Source organism: Acanthochromis polyacanthus, chromosome 4 (assembly GCF_021347895.1).
Source record: "Acanthochromis polyacanthus isolate Apoly-LR-REF ecotype Palm Island chromosome 4, KAUST_Apoly_ChrSc, whole genome shotgun sequence".
Lineage (NCBI taxonomy): Eukaryota > Metazoa > Chordata > Actinopteri > Pomacentridae > Acanthochromis > Acanthochromis polyacanthus.
The window spans coordinates 37,260,937-37,283,811 of NC_067116.1; the positions used below are offsets into that span (position 1 = coordinate 37,260,937).

General features: G+C 39.2%; 1 protein-coding gene across 2 annotated transcripts in view; it reads right to left on the reverse strand.

The window, feature by feature from the left end:
• ddr2a (discoidin domain receptor tyrosine kinase 2a) overlaps positions 1-22,875 on the reverse strand; it is a 41,681-nt gene that overhangs the window by 15,110 nt on the left and 3,696 nt on the right. For both annotated transcript variants that reach the window (XM_051947086.1, XM_051947085.1), the window contains exon 2: positions 11,050-11,165. In XM_051947086.1, coding sequence (XP_051803046.1) covers positions 11,050-11,143 — 94 coding nt within the window. In that variant the 5' untranslated portion in view covers positions 11,144-11,165. The remainder of the gene's footprint in view (positions 1-11,049; positions 11,166-22,875) is intronic.

Below are 22,875 nucleotides of genomic sequence, written 5' to 3' on the forward strand. Positions count from 1 at the left end.
TTTTATTAAATAACTGCATTTTTTATTAAACTTTTACAATTTCCGCCTGTTTTATTAAATTTCAGATGAAAACTAGTAAAATCACAGAGAAAAAACTTTCATCAACATGTTGACTGAAAAAAAGCAAAAATAAAGCAAAAATAGGTTTGAAAATAAGTTAAAACTGTGTATAATGTCCACATCAAAAATAATTTTTTAAAATGGTAATTTGTTCTTTGCAATGTTTGGAAAAAAAATTGATTTTTTTTTTAGTTCCACTCATTTGGAAAATGGTAATGATTTATTGCAACTGTAATTTTACAGATTCTGTTAAATTACAGATAATATCTAGGAAAATCTCAGACAAAAGCATTAATTTATGTGGACTGTAAGGAAAAAAATATGTCCCAAAATCTGTATTTTCACTCATTATAATTTGTCCTTTTAGAGTATGTAATCTAAATGTATATTGTTTTTGATATATTCAGATCAGCTAAAATCACTCTTTTACAGATATTTGTCATTATTTTTACAGCTTTTGCAGGATATTTTGGTACCCTCCTGCCAGCTCATCACAACTTTTTCCTTTTTTATAGCGGCAGAGTTTTGTCGTGCATTTAAGTTCTTTTACTTAAAGGAATGGTTTGTCAGTTTTGGAAATATGCTTATTTGTTTTGTCTCCATTCAATATGAAACCGTGGAAACAGCTACTCGGTCTCAGTTCAAAAGATAAATAAATTCACCCGCCAACACCTCCAAAGCTCAATAATCAGCACAGTGAATTTTGTTTGTTCAATCTGCACAAGACGCAAAGTGTGAAAATAAAGAGTTTTGGTTTTATAGCTCGATTATTTATTAAATGTCTCTTGTCAGACTCATGGCCAAATAACACAGAGATACTAGTGGGGTATCATTCTTCTCATCTAAGTCTTGGCAAGTAACCAAATACACACGTGGACAAAATTGTTGGTACCCCTCAGTTAAAGAAGGAAAAACCCACAATTCTCACTGAAATCACTTGAAACTCACAAAAGTAACAATAAATAAAAATTTATTGAAAATTAAATAATCAAAAACAGCCATTACTTTTGAATTGTTGATTAACATAATTATTTAAAAAAACAAACTAATGAAACAGGCCTGGACAAAAATGATGGTACCTCTATAAAAGATTGAAAACTATTTGACCAGAGTGACATGATTAACTCAGGTGTGTCATTTAATTGACATCACAGGTGTTTCCAAACTCATAATCAGTCAGTCTGCCTATTTAAAGGGAGACAAGTAGTCACCCTGCTGTTTGGTGAAAAGGTGTGTACCACACTGAACATGGACAACAGAAAGCGAAGGAGAGAATTGTCCCAGGACATCCGAAAAAAAATTATAGACAAACATCTTAAAGGTAAAGGCTATAAGACCATCTCTAAACAGCTTGAAGTTCCTGTGACAACAGTGGCTCATATTATTCAGAAGTTCAAGACCCACGGGACAGTAGCCAACCTCCCTGGACGTGGCCGCAAGAGGAAAATTGATGACAAATTGAAGAGACGGATCGTTGGAATTGTATCCAAAGAGCCCAGAGCAACCTCCAAAGAAATTAAAGGTGAACTCCAAGGCCAAGGTACATCAGTGTCAGATCGCACCATTCGTCGTTGTTTGAGCCAAAGTGGACTTCATGGGAGATGACCAAGGAGGACACCACTGCTGAAAAAAACTCATAAAAAAGCGAGACTGGAATTTGCAAAAATGCATGTTGACAAGCCACAAAGCTTCTGGGAGAATGTCCTTTGGACAGATGAGACCAAACTGGAGCTTTTTGGTAAGGCACATCAACTCTATGTTCATAGACTCAAAAACCAAGCATACGAAGAAAAGAACACTGTCCCTACGGTGAAACATGGAGGAGGCTCAGTAATGTTTTTTGGCTGCTTTGCTGCATCTGGCACAGGGTGTCTTGAAAGTGTGCAAGGTACGATGAAATCTGAAGACTATCAAGGCATTCTGGAGAGAAATGTGCTGCCTAGTGTCAGAAAGCTTGGTCTCAGTCGCAGGTCATGGGTCTTCCAACAGGACAACCATCCAAAACACACAGCCAAAAACACCCAAGAATGGCTGAGAGAAAAGCGTTGGACTATTCTAAAGTGGCCTTCTATGAGCCCAGATCTGAATCCCATTGAACATATGTGGAAGGAGCTGAAACATGCCATTTGGAGAAGACACCCATCAAACCTGAGACAACTGGAGCTGTTTGCTCATGAGGAGTGGGCCAAAATGCCTGTTGACAGCTGCAGAACGCTCATTGACAAATACAGAAATCGTTTAATTGCAGTGATTGCCTCAAAAGGTTGTGCAACAAAATATTAAGTTATGGGTACCATCATTTTTGTCCAGCCCTATTTCATTAGTTTGTTTTTTTAAATAATTATGTTAATCAACAATTCAAAAGTAATGGCTGATTTTGATTATTTAATTTTCAATAAATTTCTATTTATTGTTACTTTTGTGAGTTTCAAGTGATTTCAGTGAGAATTGTGGGTTTTTCCTTCTTTAACTGAGGGGTACCAACAATTTTGTCCACGTGTGTATGAACATTTTCCAAAATGGCAAACTATTTCTTTAAACCTGACATGCAACTGACTTTCCCGTTAAAGTTGATTTGGTGATCCATTAGCAAGAGTTGCTTGTTCAGCAGCTAAAGCGCAACATTGTCCTTCATTTGGAGTTGCGTTTTGATCACTTATTGGAATGCAAGTTTATTATGAATCTATTTTAGCTCTGATTTTGGTCTCTACCAGTCTATGTACAATGAAAGCAATGAGTCTGCGCTACTTTATTTGACAAAAATCTATTTTCCCGTTGGTTCTCTCCATTTGATAAACAAAAATGTACAGTATGTCTGAGTAAATGAAACCCTAAGCTTTAAAAAAAATTATATTTTTAAGTGTAATATTTTGACAGATGTATTGGTGTTTGCAGATTCTTCCTCTTTTGTAAAATTGCAGATAATATCCACAAAAACATTACAAAAATAAGTGTTCATTCACACGGTAACTCAACAACAGCCTCAATTGTCAATAATGCCCACATCAAAAATTTGTACTTTTATAAATCCCCAGTAATTCTTTTACAGTGTTTACTGTTATGAGATTGAACCAAAGCAGGACAGACAGGTAAACAAAGGGCTGAAATTTTCTATAAAGCTCCTTAAAACTGAAAGGAATATTATTTGCAATGACTTTAAGCAAAAACTCCCAATTCTTCCTTCACTACTGCTGGTTGAAAGCATGGATTTTGTTCTGAATTGTTCATTTTAGGACACAGCTGTCCTATTTTCAATTAAAGCACCACTCCTACTGGATAAGAGCCCTTCATTTTAAGCAGGAATTTTCTACTAGTGTTTCCACTCTGCTGGTATTTACCTGGTTATCACGTTCTGAAGCATGCGGCTCCTCTAAACCCTCTCAGACCAACCACAGCGCTGGTCGGCGTTGAAAATCCGAAACCATACTCAAACATTCACCAGATGCTCTCGGACATTTTCTAAGAAAGAAACACTTAATTCCCTGCTTGTGTCAAGGAACCTGGAGAGCGTGACGGATAGTGCGAGATGTGGAGGTGTGTGTACAAACGTATGCACAACTGCACACCGTTTGCTCTGAAATTGCGGTTGCTGTGCTGAAATAATAAGCTGGATCCGTTCAGTGCTTCTGCCAGGGCAAACAGTGCTGCTATCGAGCACATGTGCACGAGTTAGTTTGATGGTAAAAGTGGTCAATAGAAGCAATATGTTCCCTTTTTTCTGTCCCATCTTTCTGTGTGGTCTCTAACCGCCTCAGCAGCAACAAGAGTTTAACACCAAAATCTTCTTCTCATTAAGACTCGGCGGGCGAGCGGCTAACTGAGCGTAGCGTGGAATTAGCTTTTACAACTCTGCAGGAATCTACTGATTTGTTGGTGTTTCAACAGGAGAACACTGATGATTCCACCTAGTTGGATATGATTGCTCTGCAACCTCGTTTACACGTGAAAGAGCCATTGGCAAAACTCGATTTCTATGCAGGTTGCAGTTTTTTCAGTGGGAGTTAAAAGTTCGAGTGGCCTCTTGTCTCACAGAAAAATCTTTGAGAAGACGCCAGTAACAGCAAAGCTCGAGGTTCAAGGCCTTCTCTGTCCCTCTTTCCTCTTATTTTTCTCCTCTCTTTCTATCTTCCTCTTTTCTTGATCTCCTCTAAATATTTGCTCAAAGGCCAAGATGTGGAAAACGTTTGAGAGACTGATGACCTGATACACTCCAGACTCAAACAGAAAAGCGTAGATGCAACCACACACACACATGCTTCGTCTTGGCAGTGACAGCTTGAAGGAGGCACAAACAAAAACTCTTCCAGATGTCAACGTTTACCTCCTCTGCCCTCTCATCATCATCATCATCATCATCCTCCTCGTCTAACCTTTGTTCCAAGCTGCCCTCAGCCTCCATCATTTATCCTCCCGACTGTTTATACCCCTCCCCTATGCTCCACTTCTATTTCTCTGCTCGCACCAGATCGCTTTGGCAAAAAAATCGGCAGACCACATCAACCGAACAACTGTCCTACTCATCCCATCCTCTAAACAGATTAGTGGTATCCTGAGCTACATGATGACAAAACCATTTAAACTGCAGCAGTCTGCCTCAAGAGTAAAATCTGTAAATAAATGAACCACAACAATGAGACGACAAAAGAACAGGAGGGTTCGAAAGTTGATTAGAGTGACAATTTTTGACATACAGTTGCTGCAACACAAAGACAGGCTGACACAATACAAAGACATAAAGTTGCGGCAATGGCAACATAAATTCTAGATTTCAAAAAAACATAAAGTTGCTGAAATTCGTCCTTGTGTGGCAGCAACACAGCAACAAAAAGGCAGATTTTAGCAATGCAAAGATGTAAAGTTGCTGTATCAGTCTTTGTGTTGCAGCAACGCAACAAACCAAAGACAAAAAGTTTCTGCATTTGTCCTTGTGTTTCAACAACACAGCCACAAAAAGATACAAAAACATGAAGTAGGATGTGGTTAAAGACTCTGATAATGACTCCCATTTTCATCAGTTAAACTTTGCACAATTTGGTGTTTCCCCCAAACTGGTGACTCTGCGATCTCCGTCTGTGTGTGAATCACTGTAACACATAAAAATCATGGCATTTCCACGGTTTTTGGTCTTCTTGTCAATGTTTAATCACAGTTTGGAGTCAGTAAAAGTAAAAAGAAAGAAAGAAAGAAGAAAGAACTTGCTGGAATATGTCTTTTTGTTGTCGTGCTGCTGCAACACAAAACCAGATTCCAGCAAAACGAAGACATAAACTAGCTGAAATCCGTCCTTGTGTTGCAGCAACACACCATCAAAAAGACAGATTCCAGCAATATAAAGACTTTCAGAAGCAGAAATCTGTCTTTGTGTTGCAGGAACACAGCAACACAAAGACAAACACAAGCAAGGTCTTCTTATTTTTTATTTCTGCTGTCTCCAAACTGTGATTAAACATTGACAAAAAAAAAAAAAAAAAAAAACTGTGGAAATGCTATGATTTTTATGTGTTTTTGTGATTCACACAGAGACGGGCATTGCAGAGTGACTAGTTTGGGGAAAACACCAAATTGTGCAGAGTTTAATTGATGAAAATGGGAGTCATTATCAGAGTCTTTAACCACATCCTACTGAGAGAGGAGACAGGGTTTCAGTATGCCGTGCCGGATGTGTGACCGCTCTCCAAAATGTTGGTTTTTGCTGTGTTTATTTATCTACCCAACCCACTCAGAGGTGACCCCTGGGGTGAGCTGTGGGGGCAGTGGGCTGTGTGCGTTTGGACGCATGCACAGATTTACCTCCACCACCCATCAGGCTTCATATTCAGCCACACCGACTAAAAATATCACCCCAGAAAAAGGTGGAAAAATACCAGCCTTGTGTGGTGAAGGAATAAAGAGGAAAGGGAGAGAGAGATGAAGGAGTAATGGACCGAAGCTCTCTCTCTCTCTCACCTCTTGATTTTTTTTCACCCTGACTACTGAAAGGCCGGTTTGTTCTGTAGCTGTTCAACCACCGACTCCAAATACACGCAAACTGTGCAGTCACGGAAGTTTACATTCACATACCTGTCTCTTATATGTCAGTTATGCCAAGTCGGTTTTAGTTATATTGCATTGCCCGTAAAATTTCTGTCAATTTTATTGCATCTTAAAGTGTGATTTTGCTGAACAGCGGCCCCTGTGGTCACAAGCATGAATTACAAGATTACAGTTCAAGAGTGTGCTTTAACCCTCTCGTTGTCATCATTTAGAGGCACCAAAAAATATTGTTTCCTTGTCTGAAAAAAATCCAAGAATTCAGCAAAAAAAATTCCCAAATGCCTTAAAATTTGCAAAACCTTCAGGAAGAAAATTCCAATAATTCCTTAAAAGTTTCACTTCAAAGTTTCTTTTTAAAAACAATCCCCCAAATATTTTCAAATAATTTGTAAAAATCTTCAAAAAAAATCCTAAAAATGTCAAAAAATGTTTACATATATATCAGTAAAACATCTAATATTTTCTTTAAGAACATTTTTTAACAGTTCTTTTATTTCCACCAAAAATGTCCAAAGATTTTCCAAAAATGTTGAAAATGTGGACATCAGAAGTTTCACTGTGAAAACATTTTTTTTTTCTTTCTACATTTTCAAACTTTAAAACGGGCAATTTTGACCTGCAGGACAACACAAGGGTGAAGCGTGCAATTTCTGGGTGTTTTTTGTTACATTTTTACTCACTGTGTGCCCTTTTTTTTAACCGCAATATAAAATCCTGCTAGCCTAGCCGCACTAGACCCATGTTTCTGAAGGCACAAGGGTCTGGGGCCGCTCGACAGGGAGGGAGGCGGGCTAAAAGGGCGTCTTTCAAATCACTCTGCAGCAATTGGGTAGGTATACAACCAATCAGCGCAACGAATAGGCTGACATAGTTCCTAGAGCGCCGGCGGATTGTGGCTAAGTCCCATTAGCTTCCCAACCAGCGGAGCCAACTGGTATATTAAGGATTTGCAATATCCCGTCGGCATAAGTCCAAATACGTCTTTCTTCTCAATGAAATACTTAAGTGCCGTCCTTTGTTTATCTTTCAAGTTGAATTTTAGCTTCAAATCTTTAAGGGCTGTGGCCAAAGCCGAGTCGAAAGATAACTGTTTATTGTGCGCCGGTTGTTTCTGTCAGAATCGTCGCGCCTCTGTCGTCACTTCGTTACGCCCGCCTTCTGACTCTACACTTCATGGTGATTCGTTCGGCCAGTTTTAGGACAATCCAGCCTCGAGCCTTATGGAGGGTAACTAGACCCACCCTGGCAGAGGATTAAATTTGTTGCCGTGGGTTGTCTAGCGCGGCTAGGCTAAAATCCTGCACCTATAGTGAGGAACCTAGAAGTAGAGAAAACTCAAAATGTCTTCTGTGCAGTATGGTGTAGATAATATAACATAAATGACTTCTTTAAAAAAGCAAAAATTCTATTATCATGTCAGATGTCACCAACACAGGAAAAATGTTGGCTCTACATACTATTGATATTTAGCTACTTTCATTTTGTTTCCACACTTGTCTGCTCTCTGCTCTGTGTAACACTGCCTGCAGTTCATCTAAAAACTCCCTCAATTTTGTCCATGATAATATGACACAGTTATAACAATCATCAACCAAAAAAATACTAACTCTATATATTATATTACTACTAGCAATTGTAATTTGTGCATTTGTTTCCACATGGTCTGCAGTTCAACCCAGATCAGCTCTTTGAATTTTTGTCACGAGACTGTTGAACTCAGCAGAGTCACTAATAGCTTCTCTGTTGCACTGAAAAGTGAAGAATTTTTTTGTTTTTTTTCACAATCTGGTTAAGCAAATCGCTTTCTGAGTGGGTCATTTTTTTAATGACACATCTAGAAATTACACTTTAAGCTATTTTAAGCTAAGATTTGGTTACAATTTCCACTGGAACAGCGATTCAAAAAGGAATCAGTTGAAGGATTATCCCAAAGTTAAAAATCAAACAATTCTTTCTGTTTTTCAGTAGGTTTCAGGCTGTGATAAATAGCGTCATTGTGGTGATTTTCTTAATTTTTTTAACAGTAGTTTGCCTTTCAAACCCACCAGCAGATTTTAGGATTTAGAGGATTAAAGCTGCAAAAGCTCCAAAAACTAAGTTAAAGCTTTATTTTTATTCATTTATTAAAATAAAACATACAGGCATGGCTCAAAAACAGTATACAGAGGAGCAAATTGTTAGAAGGTATGTTCGACATAGTGAAACATCTTTCTACAGCTGATCTGCAGAGTACAGTGAAAAATGTAAATAGTTAAATATCTGTAGCATATGAAGCCTTTGGTTTCTATCTAAAGCATTATAACTCTGTCACTCTGCACAGACGCCCTTTCTGAGTTAATCTTTGGTTGTTTATGATTGTTCTTTTTGTCATTTTTTGGTTATTTTTTCACTTTTGCCCATTTTGTGTGTTATTCTGTCTGTTTTTTTGTTTGCTGTGTGTCCTTTTTTTGACTGTCTTGTGTCTATTTTTGATACTTTTTGGTCACATTTGGGCTCTTTGGCTGTTTTTATTGATTAGCGAAAAGTCTACTTGTATTCTGATATGAAAGGCGCCACAGTCAGCCGCCTTCAGCATTTTGGCATCTTCTGGCTCGTTGTTTTAATCTTACAGCCAACAACTTTACTGTTTGGTTCTGCTAATTTCTCCTTGTGTCTGCTGATGTGTACAAGTACACAGGAAACATAACTAAGATTGATATATTAAACCAATTTGGGCTATAGTAGCATAAAGAAGTGCTTTATTGGTGTCAATTGTCCATTGTAAGCTTGTTAATGCTTTCAAACATCACATAGTTCCTGTTATTGCAGTGACATATGAGCTCTCTCCTTCTACTGCAATCCATCCTCATTCATTCAGGATTTACTCTAAACATCCTCCCCAGAAGAAGCCCACACAGTAACACTACTGCAGGACACTTGGCCGCTCTGCTCCCGTCTCCTCCCTCTGCACAGTGAAATAAAGTTCGCCCACTCACGAGCAAAATGGGAAAGACAGGGATGGTATAACTCCATTGCTTGGGAATTTTAAACAGGGGAAAGTTGGCATCACTCAACATCTCAGCTCTACTAAATTCAGCCATGAATATTTCCAGACTGTGGAAAAACGACCCTCGTTTTCTCAATGCGGCAGAACTAAAGCATTAGACAGAATTATAGGTGGATGTATCCTGCTTCCATATATTAGAGCAGGTTGAGATTTGAGCTTTTAGTGACAGTGGAGGTGATTTTTTTAAACGTAATTGCGAAGTGGAGAATCCACCTGGGTCAGATTATACAGATACAGAACACTTAAATTGCAAACTTGTTGAACTTTGACCACCATCACATGCACAAACAGTCCTTTCCATGACTTATGAGTGGTCAAATACTGGGAATTGCACACCACACACACACACGCTCACACACACACACACACACACACACACACACACACACACACACACACACACACACACACACACACACACACACACACACACAAAAGCTGTGGAGAAAGACAGAGCCTATTTGAATGGACTTTCCTGCTGTCAGAATGTCTGGTATGCATTAGCCACAGACTCCAGTGGGATAGCTGGATCCACAGCATGCGTGTGCACATGCGGGTGTATGCATGCGAGCGCAAACACACATGCACACACAAAAACAAGGGAAAGAAGACGGACAAGAGGGAGAAACTGGAGGCAAACACAGAGATCCTTCAGTGTAATCGAGAAGATGTCTCACAAAATGCCCATGTTAGAAATATTTCAAATCCTAACTGGTTAAAGATGGTACGTATGGTTAAATAGGTCAGAAATGCAGTTATTATTAGACATGTGTAAGGAGACATATGCGGGAACGTAACCACTATTATTTTAGTAAAACTCCCTCTAATGTCTATCTCAGTCGCTCTATTTATTTTCTCACTTTTCTTTAAACTCCTTATAAAACTGTCTCTTTCATTCTATTAGGTTTGGCATGAAGAATACGTGAATGAAAAGCAGAAGAAGTCAGGTTTGAGTGTGATTTTAGTGTAGAAAACAGCTGTCCAGCTTTAAAAAAATACTTTGGTTTGCTTGGGTTGAAAAAAAAAAGAAAAAAAAGTGATGTTTGTAGTTCTTCCTTCAGCCTCTGTTGACTGATCTCCATTCAAGATTGCAGCAGAAAACCCCCAGGCCTGTCATCATGACCTCATGTTTGCTTTATTTTCATGCTTTCTCAAAATAAAATCGGGTTTTACAGTTTTAAAACACTGCAGAATGTGATGCGAAGAGTTTGATTCTGAACGTGGAGGAGGGGTGGAGGGAGGATGTGGAAGTGATGGGGCATTTTTTCCACCGTTTCTTGCTTTCTTCTCAAAGCCTGAAGTCGGTGCGACCTGTAAACTCTGCGTCGAACTTTCCTGACAAAAAACATAATTTACTACCGTCCAGATCTGAGTGTGTGCGGTGCGTTATTCTGTCAGCAGTAAAGAAAACTCAGCCCGACGACAGACTGAAATCATAAACACCAGCCAGCTCGGGGGTTTTTGCTGGCAAATATCTCCTGTATTTCTACGATTTCAACAATAACTAAAATGTCCTCTCTGCTTCCCTATTGGACTCCGTCTCTGCCCGATGAATGTTGCTACTCTATTTCCTTGTAAAAAAAAAAAAATTATTGCTCCCTTTTCATTGACATCACAAAAACCACCCCGTGCAGTGGAGAAAAGGCGTGCATGCTGGGATCAAAGAGGCCAAACCAGAGAGAGAGGGGACCACAAAGCAGCACTTATCCAGAATCCGAATCAGTCTGGACTGCTGGATGGGAGCACCAAACCCCAAAAAAATCACTACCCAAAACTCACAAAACTCATTTAATAGTACGCACAAGCTCTCGAATATGATCTCAGTGCAGTCTGAGACTCGAACGCAGACACCCAAATCCTGAAAAAACAGGAGATCGGAACAGTTTTTGGTGTCGTGGTGGTGCACAAACCTGGGTTGACCTGCGATGTGACGGCTCCTAGCAGGTAGAGGAGGATGATCAGGAGGAAGTGAATGTCCCACAGGTGCTTCATCCCAAAACACATGCACAGACACAAAACTTCCAACCTAAAGGAAAAGATGGAAACAGCAGGTTATTAACAGGCACAGTGACCACACTTTATTTTCTATTTACTCCTCTGTATTCATGGGAACCGAGCATTTGTTTAGAAATATAAGGGAATAAATGGCTGTTTAATTGGTAGCATGTTTTTATGTCACTCAATAAAACTCACAATAACCGCCAGCCAAGAATGGAATTTCCATTTATTTCGTGCTTTATCGCTCTATGAGAAAAGGCCCCGTTAAATTCTCAATATGCAACCGCCGTGCAAGAGAGAATAGAAACAGGTTTGTTTTATAATTTTACATAATCCGTGCTAATTGTAGGAACAAGTGATGGACGTAAAAAAGAAGAAATGACGGGACAAAATGGAGACGTTGAGACGCTGAGTCACAGACATGACTTCAGCTAGAAGGACGCGGCGCCAAAAAAACGCCGCCTCCAACTGACCGCTCGGTCCAGAGAAACAACTTTGAGCTAGCTTCGTTTATGATGTGACTTCTTACATGTAGTCGTGCAAAAAAAGGGATCAAAAAAGAAAATTGGGACAGCCTAGGCAGCTTCAAGTACAACTGTGCTCGTCAAAGTCACACGTTTGAAGAGTTTTTGCCATAAATTAGCAAAAGCTTTCAGTTAAGGAGCTGATTATAATACAGCTGGAGCACTTTTGCTGCTACTTGAAGTCTCATTTAGGTTGGGACAATGATGAATATTCAAACCTCTCTTCGCCGTAATGCCGGCAACCAGCTTTGTGTTCCAATATAAACACTAACAGAAATCACTAAAGCAGAGTTATCTTAACCCAAAGACACATGACACAAAACAAAACTAGCAGAGCGCTGCGGGAATTTTCAGACATCTGTGTGTGTGTGTGTGTGTGTGTGTGTGTGTGTGTGTGTGTGTGTGTGTGTGTGTGTGTGTGTGTGTGTGTGTGTGTGTGTGTGTGTGTGTGTGTGAGTATCAGAAATTTCCTGGTCTTCATCACGGGCCAAAAGCAACATTTTCCTGACATTTCCCCGTTGAAATAACAGAAGGATCGGCAGCGTGCAGAGCTGCAGTCTGGTCAGCTGAAGCCACAGTTTCAGGCCTCTGGTCATTTCCTGCTCAATCTGCTGTCACCGACTGTACAGCATCAGACCAGAACAGATCTACAACATCATCTCTGTGACTTTTTCTCTGATTAAGTAGGAATCTCCAGCAGCAGTAACTTAATCTTCTAGCTAAATGTCTGTCTAAATTCACCTCTGACACATCCAGACCTGCTTATTTTGACCTCCTGCGAAAATTCACGTTGTTTTTCAGCAGCAGGTTTGATTTATGCACTGGAAAAAAAATGCCCCTCTCAAAACAAACAAAAGCCCACAACTTTTACCTTGAACTAAGTGAAAAAATCTGCCAATAGAACAAGTGAAAAATGGCTTGGTAAGATTTCTTGAAATAAGTTATGATATTTAGAATATTGAGATTTTAAAATTAGCTGGGAAAACATATTTTAAGGTATATTTTACCAGGATTGTAAAGCTTAGGTGTCTTAACCCTCCTGTTGTCCTCATTTACAGCACCAAAAAATATTGTTCCCTTGTCTGAAAAAAAGAAAAAAATCCAGCAAAAAATTCCCCAAATTTATTTTTAAAAAATGCAAAATCTTTAGGAAGAAAATTTCTTAAAAGTTTCCCTTAAAAGTTTTATTTAAAAAAAAAAATCCCAAATTTGCAAAGAAATAAATGCTAAAAAATAAAAATTGTAAATATTTTCCAAAAAATGAAAAAAAATCTTCCAAAAAATCCTAAAAATATCTAAAGTGATTCCATGTATATCAGAAAAAGTTCTAATATTTTCTTTAAGAACATTCGGGAAAAAAATCAACCAAAATCCAACGGAATTTACTGGATTTTGGTTGATTTTTTTTTACCAAATGTTCTTAAAGAAACCTTTTTTTAAGTTTCCACCAAAAAATGTTCAAACATTTCTCAAAAAAATTGCAAATGTGGAAGTATAGTATTGAACTATACTTTCATATTCAAAGTATTGAACTGTGAAATTTTTTTTTTTTCCACATTTTTAAGCTTCAAACCGGGTCTATTTGACCTGCAGGACGACACGAGGATTAAACTTATTTTGAGTTTTCTTGTAAAATACAACTCAAAACAAGATAATTTCAAGATTGTTTTAAATAAGATATTTAAGATGCATTGTCTTAAAACAAGTCCCTCCATCTTGCTGAAATGTCACTTCTTAAGTGAATTTATCTTAAATCAAATGGGATGAGACATTTTGACTAAAAATACGACAAATAGACTTGGTAAGACTTTGAGTTTTTGCAGTGATGATACTTTGACGGTTTTCCTCATTGCCAGTCGGATTGGAAGCCAAATGATCAAATTAATCTCACACAACCATCGCTGATAGTCCACTCGCTACATTTGGGGACACTAACTACACTCTGACTCGCCTTTCATTTTGCCTTCACACATAATCTTGTTGCTTTTCTTACAGCCGTTTCCTGCAGCTTCACATTAGAGCCGTTTCCCACTGAGGCGCCTTCACTAAGCTTAATTCCTCTCGGCTTTTCGTAGCTAATGAAACACAAACACCTGATGGCGTGTGTGCATTTGGAAGTCCAAAAGAAATGTGTTTACCATGTGCTGGAGAACATTAATGTAAAGACTGGTTGTATTGTACAGAGGAGGAGAGGTGACCTTTGGTTCTACATTTGGAGACTCTCAAAGGACTGTGTTTGCGTGTTTTTAGCTCATTTACTGCAAATAACATTAATTTTACATCAGAGTTCACCATTTTCCAACACTTTAGATGTCAATGCACTGATAAAATCTAACATAGGGATACACGGTCCCCTGACTTTAAAGCTACAGATCAAAAGGCTTTGTTCAATCATGTCTGTATCTCTAAAACTACCGATTAAACTCCAGTCAGCCTACTTGCACTTTGATAACATTAGCACAGCATGCTATGATCACAGCTGCACCTGATGGATACCTACAGGTGAAAAAGAGAAGTTTAAAGACATAAAAGGAAAAAAACAGAGTTGTGCACAATAACCCCAGTCTGAGGTATCACAAAACAACCATCACACCAAATAAAAAGCCTTTTTTGTTTTGCGTTACTGCCTTTCAAAAAAGGCCCAATATTTGAGGCATGTCAAGGTTTCTTGTCCATCTTTCATCAGTTTAATGTGCGAACATGTTAGCCTCATGAAGCCACAGGGATGGCTACGGACTTTTAGACGGACTTTGCTTCAAAATGTTGTCTTAAGAATCGGTTTCTTACATTGGCTGAGTTACCCCAAATATTACAACATGCTGTTGCGTATTCTAAAATAGCTTCACACAGCGTTTGAGCAGAGTCTTAGGTGAGCTGGTGTGCTCGAGCATCAGCAAGTAGGAAGGGTGGCTGGAGAGAAAATAGAGGATTTTGTAGATCTGCACATTTTAGAGCAACAGTGTAGATTTAGACTGAAGCCATTTTAAGGCAAGAAGGGATTTTTTAATGGAAAAAAAACACGTCTAAATTTGTAGCTTAATGCTAATAGATGAGCTTTTAGGTGTTCAATCAATGATCAGAGAGGGATTTTAAGATCTAATTTAAAAGAAGAAAGCAACCATGGATCTGGAGAAAACAGCACTGTATTTTTTTAAGTGTACAGCTGTGAATATGAGATCAGATCAAAGATATTATAGATAGTTTCATGCTGTGAGTATCAGTTCAGTTGTGCAGATTTCCTGTGCATCCTCTGCTTCCAGCTGTGTTTCAATACCTGCATTAGGAGAACAGCTGTTATTCCAGATCTGGACTTTGCTATAGTAACAGCAGATCAGTCGGCAGCGCTGGAGCTGCAGGTTCACAGTTCTGGAAAGTTCTCTCCGCTCTCTCCTTACAGGAACACAGCAGGAAAAACTTATTCATGTCCTATCTCGGTTTCAAAAAGTATCTTTTCCAAGATTTTTTTTCTTTGTATTTTCAAAGACATTTTTCAAACTTTTCGGGGTAGAAACTATTGAAAAACAGAATTAAGCCTATGAAAGCATTGTAAAATCATCGGATGATTCAAATTACACCTCTGTGTAAATTTCAAGTGTCATATTTATGATCCTCTCACCAAACTTGGGTTAATTAGCTGTCACATTTCAGAAGATCTATAGTTTATTCTGACAATGGTGAAAGAATAATGGATGAAGACAGAGGACCAGCTGCACAAACCCTTCACTGTTGAATTTATTGTCATAGATCCTGAGACAGAGAAGGAAAAGATTTGAGATCTGGGTCACATCCCCACCTGTATATCATCAGAGCCTGAAGAAATACGGCAGGTTTTGCCTCTGGTTGCTTGTTTTTAAGCATGCTTGACCAGTGAATAAGTATTGTTGCAAAAGTTTTTAAATTCTCCAAACGAGGTGAATGAATGGAAATAACTTCTCCTTCCAGGTACAATATGTCTGAGATTTTACTGCTAATTAAACAATCTTTCGGCACGGCAGAGTTTGGTTTGGATAAAAGCGGACTGAGGTAAAGTCTGCTTCCTGTGCGACCATGACGTCCAGGTAAACCGGGTCCACCTCTGTATGAAACCTTAATTCACACTGTGATGACTGACAAACCGACACATCCAGTCCAGTCACAGAGGGGAAACAAGTGAGGAGGCCAAGATGGACCGCGGTTCATTCTTGCTACCATCATTTAAAATCACTGAAACATAAAATAATGAAGCTGTGATCCACTACATCCAGTCAAATCCTTGCATTTGTTTTGTTTAGATTCTTTTGTTATTATTTTAGTGTTACATTTACATCCACATGTCCTGTACATGAAGCTGTGACCACAAAACCAGTGTGAGATGAAAACAAGAGCATTAATTAGCATTTTTCTATTTACTGTGCACTACAAAAGTACACTACACAAGGTCAAAGCAAGATTAAAGGTGCTATGCAAGTTTTCATCTTGTTCTCAAATGAATAGCTAAAAAATAAACTGCAGTACTCTGAATGGCCACTTGAGGCTGCCTATAAAAGTGAGTATATCCTCATAGATTTGCATGTTAAAATGTACAACTTTACAGCAGAAATAAACATGTTTACAGCCTGGAGCAAATAACAGTTTTGGCCTCTATAGGTGCATTCCTTATTCATGACAACTGTACAAGGGGTGAATTTTTATATAACTCACCTGTTTGGATTGTATTAAAGCTTAAAGTTATGCATAATTAGGGTGTGGCTTCTCTAAGTGACAGAAAGATACCATCAGCTTACTCAAGCCCACGAATTTTCACATTTTTGGATTAGCCAGCTTAAAAAAAAATACTCCTTTAGGTGACGATGAAGGGTTTGTACATCTTTAAAAGCAGTCAGTACTCTCAGAGAGACATCTAGAGGTCTCCATTTGGGATTATAAGTTTAAATATGATTGATGACGTATTAACTTTCTGGCTTCCCGGATGTTAGTGAGAGCATAACATTGTATATTTGAGCATATTAGCCTAAAAATGATGTAGTTTAGTTCAAAGTATGCGTGCATTCTCACAGAGCAGCTAAGTGTGACTGTACACTCCTACTTTATGTTGAAAATTTAACCTGACATGAAAAAAAAAGACTCTCAATCTTATCTTTCAAGGCAGCTAAGCTTTATGAAAGTCTATATAAGCCCACTCCAGGGTCACATTTATGAAAATAAACCGACTCTTCTAAAAACCTTCAGAACAGAAACAAAAAATAAACCCGGGCAGAAAGTGTATAAAGCAATCAAAACAAGCCCCTTTTAAAGTACAGCAGCGTGCTTGACACATTTCAATGCTTCCAGGAGACCATTTCTCATCGAATGCAAATCAGAAGTGTAACTGGTTGCTTTGTGGAAGCATCCAAACCTATTTAGAACCAAAGCAAGGGCACGGAAAAGAATGAGAAAGGAGAAGGAAAAGAACATGACCTCACCAGTTTGTAACTGTAGCAAATGACAAGAGACATAACAGAGCGCTGGTTGAGTTTCACATCAGCGTTACTGAGCTGTACCTCCAGACTATAAGATATAAATGTCTAGGCAATAACTCATAAAGGAAAATTGGCCTCATATACTGTGTTCTTACCCCAGAAGTCTTCTCTATCCATCAGTGAAGTATGTTTAGCCATCAGTGGGGCGAGGAGGCCCTGCACACAGCCCTCTTTAGTATATTATTTAACATCATAAACACAGAATATCTGGTTTCATTTTAGCACATTTGCACATGTCTTCCTTAAGACTGCAAATATCAGTTTTAACATGAAGCTCAAACGCTGCAGTCCTATATAATGTCAGCACCCACATGGACTACATTTGAGAAAAGAGTGAAACACTTTAAGGATAATATTTATTGTCTAACAGAGTTTAACTGCTGCAAATATGCTATTATTCTCATCTTTGTCTTTATAAACCTCTGAAACACGAAATAGTAAAGCTGTGAACCACTGCATCCAGTCAAGAACCCTACATTTGTTTTGTTTAGATTTTTTTGTATTAATTCCACATTATTCTACTGTTACATTTACATCCACATTCCCTATTCAGGAAATGGTGACCACAAGGGGCCTCACCCTCAGGTCAGATGAGACTGAGGCTCTCGTGTTCAGATGCCGCAGAGCAAATAAAGAAAAGAAAAGAAAAAAAAAGTCTAAAGCTCCTTAAGATATCCCTTTGTGGTTAAAGGAATAGTCTGATATTTTGGGAATTATGCTATTTCACCTTCCTGCCAAGACGTAGATGAGAAGATTAATACCACTCCTATGTGTGTCTTTTAAATATGAAGCTACAACCAGCAGCTGGTTAGCTTAGCTTGGCGTAAAGTCTGAAAGTAGAGGGTAAAAACACATCCCACAGCTGTTAATTAAAACAAAGTGTAATAACGGAGTAAGGTATTGTTATTACAAGTGTAATTTTGTACAAATTAAACACATAGTATTTAACGGCTTTATAAGTATTAGCAGTATATAAAAGGTTATATAAAACGTTGATGGAGCCTCCTTTTACCTTACAACCTTCACCTAAGGTCATGAGCTCTGGCTGAAATGAGTTTTGTCTGTAAGGTGGCTGGGACTCGGTTTTAGAGATAGGGTGAGGAGCTAGGACATCCAGAAAGAGTTTGGAGTAGCACTGAGAGAGCATTGCTTCTTTGTGTCAAAAGGTGTAAACTGAGGTGGTTTAGGCATCTGATTCAGCTGCTTCATGGGTAGCTTTGTTTGGAGGTTTTGGGGATATCCAACTAGGTGGACCCAGAAATTGCAGAAAGAATTGCATATCTCATTTGGCCTGGGAACACCTCAGGATCCCTCAGGAGGATGGATGGATGGATGGATGGATGGATGGATGGATGGATGGATGGATGGATGGATGGATGGATGGATGGATGGATGGATGGATGGATGGATGGATGGATGGATGGATGGATGGATGGATGGAACTTTGCCATGACCTAACCGAGCTAATTCCTCAGCGATGTTCTAGGCTAGCTAATTCCTCCTGTTCTGAGTCTTCATGCTAAGCTAAGCTGCGTGCTACCAGCAGTAACTTCACACTGTAAGACATGATATCTTCTCATCCACTAGATTCAAGTATGAGAAGGAATGGAAAGTGTGTATGCGTGCAAGCAGAAAATGTAAAAATAAATGCATAGTCCTGCGCCAATAAAGAATACCTGCTTTTCTGTATCTCAAGATCTTTTCTAAACTAACAGTATATTGCAGTCATTTGCACATACAGTACTGTTACTTTTGCACTGAGGATCGTATATAACCACATGTGGTCAGTCTTCCTGAATGCGGTGTCTGCTCTACCAGTGGGAGTTATGGCATGTCACTTTACACTTAACACGATATCTTACATGTCAGTTTCCCTCTCAGAATAACATCCATGTGCAGATATATTCATAGATAAGTTAGGTTAAATCACCAACCCACTGGACCCCTCAAACTGGACAGACATGAGGTGTTGCAGAAAGAATAATCACTCTGACTGGACCTTTGTTTGACATCAGGCTGGTTATTAAAAAATGTAAATGCAGGTCAGCGGCAAGCAGAGTTTATTGTATCCGTTTGGAGCAGAACGTCCCTGAATGGAACAACTATCGACTTGAATTTCTGCTTCAGGGGAGGAGTGGGGGGTCTCTGCCCCATAAATATCAGCTCCGTCTGGGCAAGTTCAGGAAGTGGTGAAGGACAGATACTCCCCTCAGAAACCGACGAGCCCACCGAAAGAAACACATAGTCTGCCTACATCATGAATCAGGATGATGAATTAAAAACACTGGAGAAACACTGATCAGTTCCCAAATTTGTACAGAAACCATTCAGGCCTTGATATGAAGACTTCACACATTGACATCCACCTCTACTGATCTCACATCACTTGAAACTTTCATTGCCAAGTCCTCCTGAAGAACGTTGCAAAAAAGCATTTTGTTTTGTTTTCCCAGGCTTCCTTGTTTGTCTAAATAGTCTAGTTTTCTCTGGAGTGACGGGCTGAGCGTACAGAGTATCACTGGTGCACCACCGATTCCTGCAGCCTGGGAAAGCCTGCAAAGTCAACACTCAGGTTTACTTGGCTCTGTTCCCTGCCTGTCTCTCTGTTACAAACACACAGCAGCGTCAACATTTGGGGTTTTTACATGAGCTCTAGCATGAGAGGAAGCAACCAGAGGAGGCTCGCAGGGCTGAGAAAGACTGAAGAAAAGCAACTAAAACCTGCCAGGAGTTTGAACAAATCAGGCACCAGTAGAAAAGAAGGAGGAAAGTTCTGACACATAATCAAAACAGTGAAATACAGGTTACAATTTCTGTTAAAGTACATGACTTTAAGTTGATTACAGTACCTTCGGTAATTAGAATAGCTCTGGTGACAAGTTAATCTCCAGGTTTAGCATATCATATAAAAAAAGTTTGGTGTTGGATTCTTGCTTTTTCGTCTACTGCCAACTTGTGCAGTTAAAACTACTATGCTGCGTGCTGTAATTTAACAACACAGAACATGATGGATTTAAATTCTTACCAGTGATCACAGATGGAGCTATATTTGGCGCACAGTATCGTCTGTTCTGTCTCTTTTATATCTGCCACTTCAAATCAACTGTCTGAAAAAGGTGAGAAATACCTTTAGAAGATGTTGCACCTGTTAAATTAGCAATGGCAATAGCAAACATAACAGATATAGAGACAGGGTGAATATTATTAATGACCTTTCAATATGCTACCTCATCCCAGAAATCATAGAAACTGGCACTTTTTAAATTTTTTTACTGAATGTCTATTAATTAGAATGTTCAGATCCTCTGTTAAAATAAATATTGGAGAATTTCTTGGCATTAAAATGGTAACAGATCCTGGAAAGTGGCACTTTTTTTAATTAGATGTAATCATGTCCATTGATCATAATGTTCTAATTCTCTGGTAAAATAAATATTGGGAAATCCTTTGGCAATAAAATAGCAACAGATCCCAAACTACGTATTTGTAGGTATTAGTTCCACATCTGTTAATGCTGTTTGCCACGTCCTTTATTTTTTATCAGCAATTGATTGCAAAAGGTTATTTAAAGTAATTTTAAAGCCCTTAGAAGACTATTTAAACAAATGGACCAAACTGTGACTGATTGGTTTAGATAAAGTTTTTTATGTACACCGAGCATTTTCTGTTGTTGTGAATTTCTTTGCCCTCTTTTTTGTATATAAATGCTCATGCTTGAATAGCAGCACAGAAAAATGGTTTATCCAAATGTTTTAAATGTACGTTGCTTTGCTTGAGCTTCTACAGTGATGGGATTTGGTGGATTTTGCTTGCATGATTTGGTTCCACTTTCCCCCCTTACAGAGAAACATGACTGCATGTTGAGCAACTTTTATCCTATTATAAAGCATTTCTATCCTGATGAAAGTGATCTGTAGGTCACAAGGGGTTGCTGACTGGTGCTATGGGCTTCACAGTTGCCAGATCTCAATCCAACCGAGCATCTATGTGAGATTTTGGACTGACGTGTTAGCTTTCTCCACCACCATCATCCAAACACCAAATGCAGGAATATGTTTTGGAGGAACACAGTCCAAGAGATTTGTAGAATCAAAGTCAAGACGCACTGAAGCTGTTCTGGCTGCACATGCAGGCCCAACACCTCGCTAAGTTGCTTTATTTGGGTTTTTCGTTTAATTTGTCACCCGTTCGTTTTGTTTCCTGAAGATAAAAAAAAAAAAGCAAATGGAACAAAAAAGAACTCACACCTGGGCCTTATAGCAGCATTTAAAGTGTGTATAATGATGTGTGTGTGTGTGTGTGTGTGTGTCCATTTCTCTGCAGTGTGGCGCTATGCTACGCACCGTAACCATCCACATGTGCTTTCTATTATATCCCCTTGTTTCCCCCTTAAGGCTGTAATATAGCATCACAGATATTTTATTTTTATGGGAAAGCATGAAATCCGAATCGCATTTGCCGATCAGACCCAGGTGGAGCCATGTAAACACGAGGCAGTAAATTCCGAGAACGGGAAGCACGAATGTGTGTGGATGAAGTCCTCCACACACACGCACACACACACACACACACACACACACACACACACACACACACACACACACACACACACACACACACACACACACACACACACACACACACACACACACACACACACACACACACACACACACACACACACACACACACACACACACACACACACACACACACACACACACACACACTGTATATATGTAATTAAAGTTTCTTGAGTGGAAGAGAAAACAATCCTCTATTGTCTGGGTAAATTGTGACACCTGCGGAGAAGCGTTTCAGTCTAATTGTAGGATATCTTACACCACGTATGCACACGTAATGACACACAAGGCCGTTTCTGTGCATAAAGACAAGAGTGTGCTTCGTGGCCCACTTTTTTACGGTAATATGAAACCAAAAACTGAAAGTCCTGCACTGCTAAAGTGGAAACGACTTCCTTAGCTGAATCTTGTCACATATTACTCTCTTTTATGACATACCCTACTGCATAAAATGTCTCTTTAAATGGAGAAAATTGCAAGAATTGGTGTGGATTTTGTAATACAACCTGCTGACATGAGGGGTTAGAGGTGGGAAACGGGACACACGCAGTGCAGTGACTCAAATTTCAGTGCAATAAAGCAAAGTTCAAGGTTTGTCTTTGCTTGAGGTTAGAAAGGTTCAGGCAGGAGCGACACCTGCTGCAGCACGTCATCGATGGAGCCACGAGGGACCTTTTGGCTTCCTGTGCTGCTCAAGTCGATGCACAGGTACTTGTAAAAGGCTCCCACCTGATGTTTAAAAGCCACAAGGGAGAAAGAAAGTGAGAAGCTGCAGGAGTTCATCTGTAAACACCCACACACACAGTGTTTTACCTGCAAAACCCGAAGCCAAAGTGTTTCAACAAACGCTCCAAATGCTAGCTGTGAATTTCAACGCAAGTGGCAGTGGCTTTGTTTGTTATGTAAGGAGAGCAGGATGAAATCTTTTGACTGGAGATCCGTCTTGATCGAATATCCAGGCCCTGAACTTTTACAGCTACACTGTCAGATTGGAAAAACAGCATCAGACGCCAAGAAACTCTTCTTTTCCATCCCTCTCAATCTCGTTAAAGCTCAAGTCCGTCCGCTACAGGCTGAGCTTTTTTGCATTCTAGCCGTTCACAACAAGAGAAGCTGGCTTGAATTTAAATAGA